The sequence below is a fragment of the Talpa europaea genome (assembly GCF_964194135.1).
Source record: "Talpa europaea genome assembly, chromosome: 3".
NCBI classification, from domain to species: Eukaryota; Metazoa; Chordata; class Mammalia; order Eulipotyphla; family Talpidae; genus Talpa; species Talpa europaea.
This window is the reverse complement of record NC_140069.1, coordinates 19,337,363-19,351,483: the sequence shown is the minus strand read 5'-3', so window position 1 is coordinate 19,351,483 and position 14,121 is coordinate 19,337,363. Positions and strand designations below refer to the sequence as shown.

Genomic DNA, 14,121 nt, shown 5'->3' with positions numbered 1-14,121 from the left:
AGCATTCTATTGAGATATGACATACAATGGGTTATTCAAATTTCTCACTACAGCTTTACTAGTTATTACAATTATCTTGCCATGATTGTTAAGGAAGACATGTCCTGTATCTACCATCTTTCCTCTCTCTCCATTCTATTGCCCCATCAATTACTAAGTCAGCTGGAGACCATAGTACAAAAAAACAGGGAAATGAAACTAATGTATCACAATCTGATTCTTTGAACAAATCAGAGAAGACTTCTATACAATAATTTCTGTGCAAAATAGATATGAGTATGTGAACTGCTGTCATAATGTTGTTGAATTTAACTGAGTTGCACTTAAGTTTAGCTTAAGTTAAAATTAGAATATGGGGCCTCCCCGGTGGCGCTGCGGTTGAGCACTGGGTTGCAAAGCTGCCCGCGGCCTCTGCAGCACCGGTTCGATCCCCGGCTGCTCCCCGGCCACCGGAGGAGGGTCCCACATGGCGTGCAGACCTCTCCTGCCACCCGCTGCTCCCCTCAGCAGTGTACTTCAGTCCTTCTGCCTGCTCTGCTCCCGCTCTGCTCTGGTGAATTCTCTCACCCTCCCGCGTTCTGACTGTACCCAGTGCATGTATAAACAAACAAACAAAACAAATAAATGAATAAATAAAACATGCCTCTATTAAAAAAATATGCTAAAAAAATAAAAAAAAAATTAGAATATGGACTGGTAAAGAATTAGAGATGATTTTGCCCTTGGAATAGAAGATTTGGAGCTAAAGGATATCTAAATAGCTAGCAGACATGTACTCAGAGGTAGGATATAGGGCTGGGCAGAATGACAAAGATTATTTATATCAACAGGATAGAAGCTAAAGACTAAACTTTTGGAAGGAAAAATATTTTCTCATGCCTTTTTCCACGTACATCTGGGGTCTAGCCCAGTATCTGCTACATAAGTATGCAGGAACTATTTGCTAAGTACATGAGTGAAAGGAAACACTTGGTTAAGGCTTGTGAGTTTAGATGCACAGCCTAGAGAGACACCGACAGTTGGCAGCATAATTACAAATGCCATATTGTTTGTTTGGATTCTGAAATTGGGTGAAGAAATAGCTGACTCCTGCATCTTACTAAGACACAAAATAAAATTAGTAGCATCTGCTTTAATTGCAGATGTTTCTATTTGCCATTCCTTACTGGCTAAAATTGCAGTAGCCAAACTCTGCTGAACACACCACGGTGCTGTAATAAATACATAGGTGCCTTCAGTGTACGTCAAAACTTTTCAGGAAACACAAATCATCACATATTGTCTGAATCACTAGTTTGAGATTTTCCAACAAATATTTGGTATTTGTTTTGTCAAATATTTCTTTCTATAACATTGTATCTTTGTGAAACTGGATTTTTACAAGTTGCTTGATAAAAAGCAAGTACCACACCATTTCAGTGTGAAAGAGAAAATGAGGATAGCTGTATTCAATCTAATCCCAGGGTTGATAAACTGTGTAGTTCACAACAGCACTAAACTGTTAGGCCATATATTTGTAAAACAAAACTACTTAATGAACAAAAATATAAGGTATTTCTTTAGGCCTGGGCATCCATGAAAATATTACTGAGACGCTCAGGGCAATGTGATTTTAACAACTGGAAACTTCTTACACTAAAACACTATATTCCACAACTTAATTTTATTTTGAAGTTGATTTATACTCTATTTCTTTTTATATAGCAGCATTTTCCAAAGTATTTTGGGGCCATTAACACTGAAATGGAGTGGGGGTGGCTATCGTCAGGAAACTGAACTTTTATATATACTGAATTTTTTTGATTCCAATAAATGAAGTGATTTGAGTATGAAAAATCTAGAAGTTAACTGGGAGCTGGGCTCTAGTAGATTTAGCAATAAATAACTGGTGTCAATATGGTTTAGAAATGATACCTTTTATTAGGTATTATGTTCAATGCACTATAGAGATTACATATTGCTTCCTAGATAAAATGTGAGATTTTGGGGATAGAAAATGAGATTCACTCATGGTGTAGCTGCTTCCAATGATTTTAACCCTTTCTTCACAATCTGTGTACCCATCTCCACCCTGGCAACCTACCTGCTCCTATACTCTACACAGACCACATCATCTTTCAGTCATCTGTTTATTCACTCCCTCACAAGCATATATTCAACATTCATTGATCAATTTGGCAGGAGTTAAAATTTCAAATGTCTTACAGTTAGCCAAGGTCAATAAATAGATTTTGAAAAAGAATTTGATTTATATTTTATATTCTAAAAGATTTTTTCTTTAAATATATATAGGTCTAACAAAATGGAAAGTCTGCTGATAATTATTACTGCAATTTTTGATATATGTTAGGCCATATGCAAAGGGGATGCAATACTGAAAGAGATATGAGATTATCTCACAAAGAATTTTGGATACATAGGGGAAACAAATAGGAAAAATAAGTTGCAGGACAATATTTTAAGTATGGAGATTGTTATGAAAGAAGAAAGGTAGGCACCTAGCAAAGTTTGTTTGGGGTGGAAAACCTGAACTCATACTGAAAATTGAGTAGACATAGCCAAGCAAAAATGAGAACATATTTTAGGAAAGAAATGCATGGCATGATTACAGGCATGAATGATACTGGGAACCACAACAGTTGCATATGTTGTACTCTATTTGATCTATGTGTATATGTGGAATTTATAAGTGGGAATGGGATAAATAAAGGGGAAAAAAATCTGGTGATACATGAGATTAGAGAACAACCTTAAGACTAAACCATAATAGAAATTTTGTGTTGTCTACATTTGGCAGACTCTGCTTGTTTCCATTGGACAATAGCCTCCTACCCCTTAAAGAGAACCCTGACTTATTTAGGACATAGGTAGACATTCTTCATCTTCACACCATCCTAGGGAAAATGTGTGATTAGTTTAATCATTTATGTTGACTCCTTCCACCAGACTATTGATTGTTACAAAGGTGTGCATGTCAGTCATTTCTGCCAATTGAAATGGAGGTTGGCTAAAGCATTCCTTCCTGCACAAAAAATACAAGGACTCTAAAAGGAGAAAACTCTTTGTCATGACAGTTTATTTCAAACTCTTCATCCTTCTTAGAAAGAGGGATTGATATCTGAAGCAAGACTAATAGCAGTCATATCTCCATCAAGAGGCAATCAGCACAAGACTCAAATCAGCAAAGATACAAGAATAATAAAGAAAAAGGATTAACAATAAAAAAATACAATGGCTTCATCCCCAATGACATTACTAAGCAGTCAAAATATGAATGCCAGAAAATACGTTTTCTGAACTTCTTGCAATTTGAGAGATAAAAGGTTTATTTGCAAAATTTATTTTGGGTATTCCCTGACTTGCAATAGCTTATATAAAAGAGTTGAAAAGTTACATTGGAATAAACCATTTTGCCTTTCCCATTTTGATATGTTTAAAATTGCATGGCATTTATGAAGTTGCATATTGTGGGTGCAATTCCATCAACTGGGAATGTATCACATTTCCTAATGTACTTAGAAATCTCTTTGTACTTTATCTACAACCCAAGTTGTACATGACATTCAGCACTACTATTACTGAATATACTACATGGCTTAGAACTCTGTGCCAGTGCTTATATTCAACCCTCATCTTGAAAATCTCTCCTCCTCCTTGTTGTCTACCCAGTAAATTTACATTCATTTCTATAACACAAGTGAAGCTATCAACTCTTTTAGATTGAACTTTGGTCCTTCTGCTATATTCCACAAAGAATTAGTCTATTTGTTTCTCTGTGCATTATATTTGTTTCTCTAGTTGCCCTGATCAAAGTGCATTATGTTTTTTTACCTCTGTTTTTTCCTAAACAATAGAAACTTCCATTTCATTTTTATATTTATAGCAATTGGCATAATATCTAGCACATCACAGGCATCCGGTGATGTTCATTAAATTGACTCCTGTAATGTCTGTATACCCAGCTTCAGTTTCACTATCTGCTGTTTTCACCTTTAATTAAGTTCCTTGGAAACAGAAATGCAAAAAAATGTATATTTAGGGTTTGAAAAAAACTACTTGAAGTTTTATCTGAGAGCTCCATAATTCTAAAATGCATTGATAAGTTGTTTTATTTTTTGTACTATTAAAAGGGTTGAACTCATGATGTCAGCTGTAAATATCTTAGTCTATGGGGCTAGCATAAAAAATACATGTTTTCTTTTCAAACCACATAGTGTAAGTAAAGAAATAAACAAGAGAGCACAGGCCCTGTTCTAATGGAGTTAACATTCTATTGAAGAAAGGCAAACTCTATCAATCAGACAAACATTCTACTGAAGAAAGACAAACTCTTTCCAATCAAATGGAAAACAAATATCACAGTAGATCTTTCCAAAGGATAACATTTAGTACACCAAATTGATTAAAGATAGGCAAGGAAAGTGCTGCAATGTTTGAAAGGATAGCATGGTGTTCAAAGGTTGGTTTAACTGTAGATGGAGTCACTTGATTAAAAGCATATTTAGAATATGCTCTGAAAGTAGAATCAACAGAACTATCTGAAGGATTGGATATGGAACTCTGAAGTTAAAAGTACTTAATAATTCAACAAAGGACCTTTTTTTTTTCTAACAAAACATGTTTTTTATTATTATGATTTTTTAATTTTATACAATTTTTACATCATTTTTCATTTTTGCACAATATATGCATTTTCATCTTTGTTATAGTCCCCATACAATTTCCAGCCTTTGCAGGAACATGGATGGAGAGGGAATGGATCATGCTCAGTGAAATAAGCCAGAAAGAAAAAGAAAAATACCAGATTGTCTCACTGATAGCAGGGATTTAGAAAACCTAAATAAGGGGCAAGGAAAAACCCTAATTATAATAAAGTAAAAATCAAAATCAACAAGCAACTATAAACCAGAGACACACTACAGAGTGGGGAGGAGAGAGTAGGATCAACAAAGGACCTTTTATAAGAAATGCTAATTTAGTTCAAGCAGATATGAGGCCTCTCCTCCTCTATTTCTATCTTTGATATATCAGTATTTGATTAATCTTTACTTTCTCCCTCCTACTCCAAATCTCTTATTTAGCTCATATTTTATCTACCTTGTTTGAACTAAAACCTTCTCTTTGTTCACATATTTCTGTGTTTTATTTCCTAACTTCTCTCCAATTCTCATTTTAAAGTATTACAATAATCCTCATTGTTATATAATTAAATTTATATCACATCTTTAACATTGTCATGTAGCATTTTATTATGGTGACAGTATTTACTTTAACAAAAATAGCATATACTTAATAAAACTGAATATTTATCTATGAAAAACTACAGACTACTAAATCTGAATATTTTTTTTAAATGCAACATAGGAAAAAAGTCTGACAGATCTGAAACAGTGAATTAGTATCTATGCTGTCTTATCACTAATTGTTAAACTAGAAAAAATCATTACATTCTTTACTATAACTCATTTTTTCACAAATAACTCATTTAATAATGCATGTAAACCAATGTTACTTCAATAAAAGTCATACAATTAAAATAATAAATGAGGGCCTCCCCAGTGGCGCAGTGGGTTGAGTGCAGCACTATGAAGCCATCCACAGCCTCTGCAGTGAGAGTTCGTTTCCCGGCCAGCCAGGGAGAGACCCACATTGCGTAGCAGACCTCTTCTGCCTCGCCCACTGCTACCCTCAGCAATGTCTTTGGTCCATTTACCTGTTCTGTTCCCCTCTCTATCTCTGGTGAATCCTCTCAGCCTCCCACAACTCTGGCCTATAACCCAGTTCTTGTATAAATAAAAATAAATCTTAAAAAAAAGAGAGAGAGAGAGAGGAAAAAATACTTTAAAAAAATTTCATTGGATTGGGAATCAAAGTACATGAATCTACAAAGTTTTCAATGAGTAAAAAAATGAAAATCTATTTTGTACTTTAAAATATAATTTCAGGGGCCTCCCCAATGGCCTAGGGTTTAAGTCTCATTACTATCACCTCCACAATCTGAATTGATCCGCAGCCAGGGAGCTAACCCACATATGGTGCAGCAGACATTTCTGTATCACCCGCTGCTCCTTTTATCAGTAAAACAGGAATATTGACACCTACATGTTTTATGAATATTAAATACAATGTTTATTATAGCAAAATAATGGGTGTTAGGTGATTTTACAGTAATAACATGAAACTATCACTCAAAAAATCATACAATCCACAATATTTTACTGCAGAATTATTTATAATAGCCAGGAATGGAAGCAAAATAAGAGTCTGATGATAGAGGATTGGATTAAGAATATGTGATGTATCCACACAATGGAATAGTCTTTAGATTTGAGGAAAGACAGAATGTTGCCACTTACAGCAGAATGGAAGGAACTCAAGAGATTGATGTGTAGTGAAGCAAGTCAGAATGGGAAAGACCAATGTTGGTCATTTTCAATTACATAAATGAAACAAGGAATCACAGCAGATAACCTGACAAAACAACATAACTATAAACAGTGAACACTAATAAACCAAATGAAGTTTCTGGATCATTGAAAAGGGAGAGAGAAAGGACCCAGAGTGTATAAGGGTTGATGGTGGAGAATTTTGCTATTATTTCTATTATTTATTTATTTGTTTGTTTGTTTGTTTTTATATTTTAAGAGCAGGTTTATTAGGGAAAGGGGCAGAGGAATAAAGAAAACTTGTATAGACACAAGCGGTCAGGAAGAGCTGCTCCGAAAGGGACAGGTTTGCTGAGAGAGGCCTGCATGGTTGCAGGCGGGAGAACTTGACAGGTCACATCAAGGGCAGGCAGGAGGCTGCTGCCCTGCAGAGGGAGAGAGCTGGTAGAGTGGCACCTGCATAGTCACAGGTGAGCAGAGGGAGTGCTGCTGGAATTTGTTTTAAAGAGTCAAAGAGATAAAGAAGAATTTTGGGTCCTATGGTAACATCAGACTGCTTTTGATGTTATAAAAAGAAAATTTCTAATGTATGCTTCATCTTTTTAATAGCAAAGTAGTATCCTATTTTCTGGATTAAGAAAATGAACTCTGGGGAGGATAAATAACTTCTCCTAGTCAAGTAAAAATAGTGACAGGAACTGAAATTAAGACTACCTGACTCCAATGGTGGCTCTACTGCCCGCTGTGTCTGTGCAAACATCATCTCTCCTTTCTTTTTTATATAATTCTTCCCTTTTGGGTATTAAAAAAATAATCTAACTCCAAACCCATTTTCTTTCATTTATAAAGATATAACTTATCTTAGAGGAAAGACTAATTTAGTCTTTTTAAAGATGAGAAAAATATCCAAATCTTAGAAGAATGAAAATTAAAAAGACCTGAGAGGAACTTGGAAAGTCATGATTATTGATGCTTAGAGGTCATGATATTCCTGTAGCAGAATATATAGAACAGGAGAATTTGGAAAAACAGAGAACTGAGAAATCTTAGTTTTAGGGAATGGCTGGAGGAAATGGATTCAAGGAAAGTATAAAACAAGTTGTCAGTGTTTCTTAGACTTAGGCCAATGAAAGTATTTGTCAGTCACTGAAGGTATGCAAATGGTGACAGCAGGATCAACAGAAATGAGAACTGAGATAAATTAAGTATAGAAAAGTCACTGGTAACCTAATAGATGACACTAAAAATCATTTACAGAATATTTAATAGCTGTGTGATAAGGTGATAAGGAAGGAAACTTCACTGGTTTTGTGTATGTGTGTGTGTGTGTGTCTGTGCACGTGCACACGTGAAGTGGGTATACACAGTACACCTCTGAAGGCTTCCATATATTAATGACATTTTTGCTGTTATTTAAATAAGATATATAATTAATATTCTAGTCTAGCATATCAGCAGTCTCTTTTTCGGAGGATTGGTGGTGGACCCACATTTGAAAGTGTGATGGAATTATAATATGATAGCTTTTACTGACAACAGTAGTGGTTTAATATTACCATGTGAGAATCATGTTCTCTCTTGTTTCACTACTAAGATATATTAGTATTTTAATAATCCAAAGAAAATCCAAATTTTGGAGCCAATAGTCTGTTCTGTTATCAGAGAAATGTAAATTTCACATCCCTGTCTGATGATATGTCTTTAAAGGGAAATTATCAGACAAGGCCTTTCCTTCAGAAGGAAATTCTGAAAAAGGTATGGATTCCGGAAGCTGAGCTTCCCCAGACATTTGGTTATAATTTTAAGAGACATTTAAATTTTTAATTTATTTTTCAGCATAGAAATCGCTGCCAGCCTCTATATCTTTTTGGCAGCATTTCTCCCTCTATAAATCTGTTATGCTCCATAGGCATTTCAAATTAGAAACAAAGTATTTAGATTTCAAAACACAGCTGTTGGGACTCTCACCTTGGAGATTAGAGCACAAAATGGTAAGCAAAATACAGCAAATTCCATCCCAGCAAATCCACCTTATTTCTCTAAGGATTATCTTATATATTTCCTCAGTGATTATAAAAATAATGATAGTGTACATATGTTACAGAGAGGAGTTGTTACAGAGCATAATCTCCATAAAATAAGGAGGCTCCATGTTCCCTAACCTTCCCAACGATGGTGTAGCTGAGCAGCAATGGAAAGGTAGAGAAGACTTGGAGGAGGCATGTGAAGCAGAGAGACATGTGAAAATCATCCTTGCTTCTCAGCCTATAAGTTGTACTATGGACTTGGAAGAAACACATGGATGAGAAGCTCATGGGAAGGCTGATGATGGCAGTCGTTATCGTTATCTTAATTTGTTGTTTGATTTTATTCCTTTCACCCCAGATTGGCCTGGTCCCTTTTGTCCCTTTCATAGGTTCCCCAAAAGAAGGTGTCTTATCTAGTGGCAAGTTTTCTGGCCTCAGCAACACTGCTTGGGCCCAAACCTTTTTGGTTGGGCACTTACTCCCAAGAGTATGGTAATGCTGGGTATTTTATTTGGAATCTTTTTTTTTTTTCTTTTCTCTCTATGTGCAGTAATTCTATTAATTTTCTTTCACACTAAGAGTAAGCTTTTTTTTTTGTTTTTTTTTTTTTGTTTTTTTGCAGCAAATAGCAAAACCCATTTAAAGTATACAAGATCGAAGGTTCGAAGGTACCCTTAGGTTTGCACACTAACACACACAGGTTTTCTGTTTTAGCAACTTCTACCTATAAGTCATTTAGCTTTATGATGAGTTTGAAGTCCTACTATAAGGTCATACATTCAGAGAAATTAATGTAAAAATGCTGAAGCTGTAGGTTTATTGTTTTAATCAATCAAATTCATTATTTTATTGAACTTTGTGTGTCAAGTATACAGAAATATGAATGATTCAATTTCTTACTCCATGAATCTTTCACTTAGAAAAGTATCTACAAGCTAAGGAAAATATATTGTAAGTACTATAATAAAGGTACTTAAAATGATAGGGGAGTTAAGAACTAGAAAGAAACAGAGTGGGCACATGGGGAAAGTTTTATGAAGGAGGATTTTGAGTAAGTCTTCAAGAATGTTATGACAGAGGCAAAAATGTTGATTAGAACATTCCAAAAAAAGAGATAAAACTTTAGAACCCAGTGAAGATGTAAAGGAAAACCAGATATATTTGAGGCAAACTGTGGCACAATTCAAAACCATAAATATCTGGTTGGAAAATAAATCTGGAAAAATAAGATACACTTGGTGGTATTTTGGATATGAAAATTGTCTAGTTTGTACATAAGGAAGCCACAGGGAAGCCCTGGTTATATTTAAGTTGAAAAAAAATACACTATTTTACTGTCCCACACTTATCACCCAGGCACCCATAGTCCATCATAGAACATATTATATATCTGAAAGTCCATGTGTATTATCCTATACCTCTAAATCCTATACAATGTTTTAAACCAAAACTAACTTAATAAAGAAGAAAAAAATGCAGTATGAAAGATGTTATTTGGAAGACTAATGTGAAAACAGCATATACCTGAAAGAAAAGGGAAAGAATCTGTAGTTAAATCACTATCTAAAAATGCGTAAATGAAGGGACAACTAAGATTGTGGCCATCAAGATAAGGTAATTATTCCTATCAGTCAAAAAAAAAAAATGCATACTACTGGGCCTCCCCGGTGGCGCAGCGGTTGAGCGCTGGGTTGCGAAGCTGCCCGCAGCTTCTGCAGCACCGGTTCGATCCCCAGCTGCTCCCCGGCCCCCGGAGGAGGGTCCCACATGGCGCGCAGACCTCTCCTGCCGCCCGCTGCTCCCCTCAGCAGTGTACTTCGGTCCTTCTGCCTGCTCTGCTCCCCGCTCTGGCTCTGGTGAATTCTCTCACCCTCCCACGCTTCTGACTATACCCAGTGCTTGTATGAATAAATAAAATAAAATAAATCTTTAAAAAAAAATGCATACTACTGATAATGGAAATAGTTCTTCCCCTTCTCAAAACTTATAACTTTTAGAAATTACTGTCATGGTAGAATAAAAAAGCAGCAAATGTTTGAGGTTATTATAACCTATACCGGTCAAGTATTTTAACAATACATTATAGTGAAAATAACAAATGTATGTATATTTATATGTATGCATAGATACATCCCTGTCCAAAATATAATATAAATCATTTTAATGTCTTCATTCTTCATTTTTAAATAAACATTACTTTTAGAGCAGTTTAAGGATTATAGAAAATGCACAGAAAGTCGAAAGTGTTCCCCTATACTCTTCCTCCCCTAACACAGTTTTTTCTATTAACATCTTGTATTAGCAGTCTATACTTGTCACAATTGATAAATCAAATAATAACAAATTTTATTACAATCCATGGTTTATATTACGGTTCATTCTATATTTTTTAGATTTTTAGAAATACCTAATTAGTAATAGTATTGAATGAATACTATTTATTTACAAAAATAGTAGATGCTGTACCAAAGTCTATGTGCTATTATAGCTTATATTCTTGAAACTTGACAGAAACAAACAAATAAACAAATATATATATATATATATATATATATATATATATATAAAATCCGTGGTGACAAGTGCTATAAAGAACTAGTGTAAGGTAAAAGAAAAGAGAAAGTTACTTATCAGGTTGCAGGTGGTGACATATAAGAAGTGACATACTTTAAATTTCAAGGTAATTCTACTTCTGAGTCTTAACTATAACCAAATATTGTGACCATTTAGTAGTTTATAGGATTCTTGTTTCTTTTACTTATAAAATGGTACAAATAGAGGAAGTATTTTTTTTAAATATTACTTGATAATTATATAAAACTAATGATGGTGACAGTATGCTACGTACATTAGTACATTATCTGGGTTGTTAGTAAAGAGTATTAACTTAGTAAAAGGAATACTTATTTTAAGAGGGTGATTTAATATTCAGGTAATGCTTACTTTTAAAAATAAACATATAAAGGCCTCCCCGGTGGCGCAGCGGTTGAGCGCTGGGTTGCGAAGCTGTCCGCCGCCTCTGCGGCGTCGTCGGTTCGATCCCCGGCTGCTCCCCGGCCACCAGAGGAGGGTCCCACATGGCGCGCAGACCTTTCCTGCCGCCCACTGCTCCCCTCAGCAGTGTACGTTGGTCCTTCTGCCTGCTCTGCTCCCCACTCCGGCTTTGGTGAATTCTCTGACCCTCCTGCGCCTCTGACTGTACCCAGTGCTTATATGTATAAATCAGTCAATCAATCAATAAATAAATCTTTAAAAAAATATATATATATAAAATATTTGTAGATCATTTGCTGGAAGTTTTCATGTGGATTAGTACATTTGAAACTCGGCATTATATGTGGCAAATTTGATTTAATGTTAAAGAAGAGGAAACTCAAGCACAGCAAAGAATAATTTACCTAAAAGCAGACAGTTAATAAGCAGGAGGATTTTATTTTATTTTTAATTTATATTTTCTAAAGATTAATTTATTCATGTATATAAGAATTGGGGTACAGGCCAGATGTGTGGAAGGGTGAGAGGATTCACCAGAGACAGAGTGGGGAACAGAACAGGCAGACTGACTGAAATACACTGCTGAGGGGAGCAGCAGCTAGTGAGACAGGAGAGGTCTGCTGCGCCACATGGGATTCTCGCTGGCTGGCCGGGATGGAATCTACACTGCAGAGGCTGCGACAGCTTCACAGTGCTGCACGCAACCAGGGAGGCCCAGTAGTAGAATTTTAAATTTATTCCTTTAAAATCTAAATTTCACAATTTTTCACATTCTACATTTCAAAAAATTAATCGTTCTAACTTCAAAGAAAGATAAAGACAGCATGTATCTTTATCTTTATCAACATACTATCTTTATCTGTGTCTGATAAAGATAGCATGTTAATTTTTTACTTTAAATATAAAAAAATACCATTAATAGTATCAAATCAATGGGATCTAGCTTACCACAGTTTTATGTTACCAGGTATTCATCTCCATATTATTAGTTATTTTTTATAACTTAAAGTAAAATAACCTTAAAAAGCTAAATAATAAACAACTAAAAATATTACCTAAAATCTGATCCAACTCTCTTCCCATTTTCTGGTTCTCCTGGATCTGGACATAAATTGGAAGCTGTTTTAATACCTCCCTCATTTACTGTAACAACAGAAAAAAAGAGAGAGGAAATATATTAGAAAGGCAAGGTTTATAATTAATTCAAACATTTACACGAACTATATTACTTCGTTAGTATAATCACTATAGTTTAAATATAGAAAGTTAAAATTCAATTTTATAACCCAATAATGAGGACAGAAACATTTTTCCTATATGTGGACCTATAAATTCATATTCATTAACATATTATTCTCAATATTAAGACTTTACCAGATAACCTTTTATTTTTGATTACTGTCAAAATGTGAAATCTCTGGAAATGCGTTCCCAGCATATCAGTGCCAGAGTTTCTGTTCATTGTTGGCAGTAAAGAAGTTACCACCAATTATGGCAATGTTTTTGACATCTGTTATTAAAGTTACAGTAAGGAAAAAAAGATGATCCTATGGACATTTTGACCCTTCTTGTTTGGTAAACAGAAATACATTTTTGTTTGTCAATATTAATAAAGTAAAATTATGGTGCAAATTATCAAGCATATCATTAAATTATGATATAAAGTGAAAAAATGAGATTATGGCTTTAAATAGTAGTAATTTCCATAACTAAGTTTTATTTAGTTATTGAGCACATTTTCTGCAATTTCTTAAGAAAACCAAGTTAATGGAAGATTTGACATTTTCAATGAATGTGATCACAGTGTATAACTATTAATCCAAGTTATAGTTTTAATGGGAAGATTATTAAACCAGCTATTTCTAAAACATTGGAAAAACTTTTTTTTAATGTAATATTATAGTGAATTGTAGAATGAATTTGGTTATTTGTTCTCATCAACTTATCTGCTCTTTTCAAGAAAAGAACAGTGCCTGTGCAGAGATTTCAGAGAAAAAAATCTAAACCTTGTAATAATGCTCATCTTACACATGGATTTGAATAAGTTATGAATTAAGATGCCTTCTTCTATCTGGACATTCTAAGCAACTACTATTAGGTGGAACTTTGGGCATATCTTTGCTTTGGCTTGGTTTTGAAGAATCATTAAGATGATTATAACATAAAAATTCAATGTTGAGAACCACTGAATCCCCATATCATTTAGCTCATATTGGTCAATGTGTTCAAATTGATTTATTGATAGCAAAATAAAACTCAGATGATGGTCCAACGGGCATGGCTGTGGTAAAGTGGTCATATTCTTATTTATATAGGAAATTGTGCTTCTGTGACAATCATTATATAATAATTATTTTCAAAATTTTACCAACAATACCCTCATTGCCAGTTTTATTACAAATCAACCAATCTATGTAAGGCATGATTGATTTTTTTCCCGTTTTGGCCTGCTTACTTGTTATTCGATTATTTTCCTGTGTGTGTGTGTGTGTGTGTGTATGTTTGCTACTTTTTTCTTTGGCTAATATCATATATATAGTATATACATTAAGAGGCATAGAATCATAATTCTCCATATTCTCTATTCCCCTCAGAGCTTAAATACTACTTCTCTAAAAATGACTTTCAAACTATGATTTTGTCATCTTTTTCAAATTGTCTTTCTTATTTTTTCATGGACTTACTGTATGATCCCACCAAAATTCCTGCTGCCA

General features: G+C 34.5%; 1 protein-coding gene across 1 annotated transcript in view; it reads right to left on the bottom strand.

Annotated features, from left to right (window-relative positions):
• Nucleotides 1-14,121, bottom strand: part of CSMD3 (CUB and Sushi multiple domains 3) — a gene marked incomplete at both ends in the record, with an annotated part of 827,299 nt that overhangs the window by 457,628 nt on the left and 355,550 nt on the right. Inside the window, one exon of the mRNA XM_084229760.1 lies at nucleotides 12,463-12,550. Coding sequence (XP_084085886.1) covers nucleotides 12,463-12,550 — 88 coding nt within the window. The remainder of the gene's footprint in view (nucleotides 1-12,462; nucleotides 12,551-14,121) is intronic.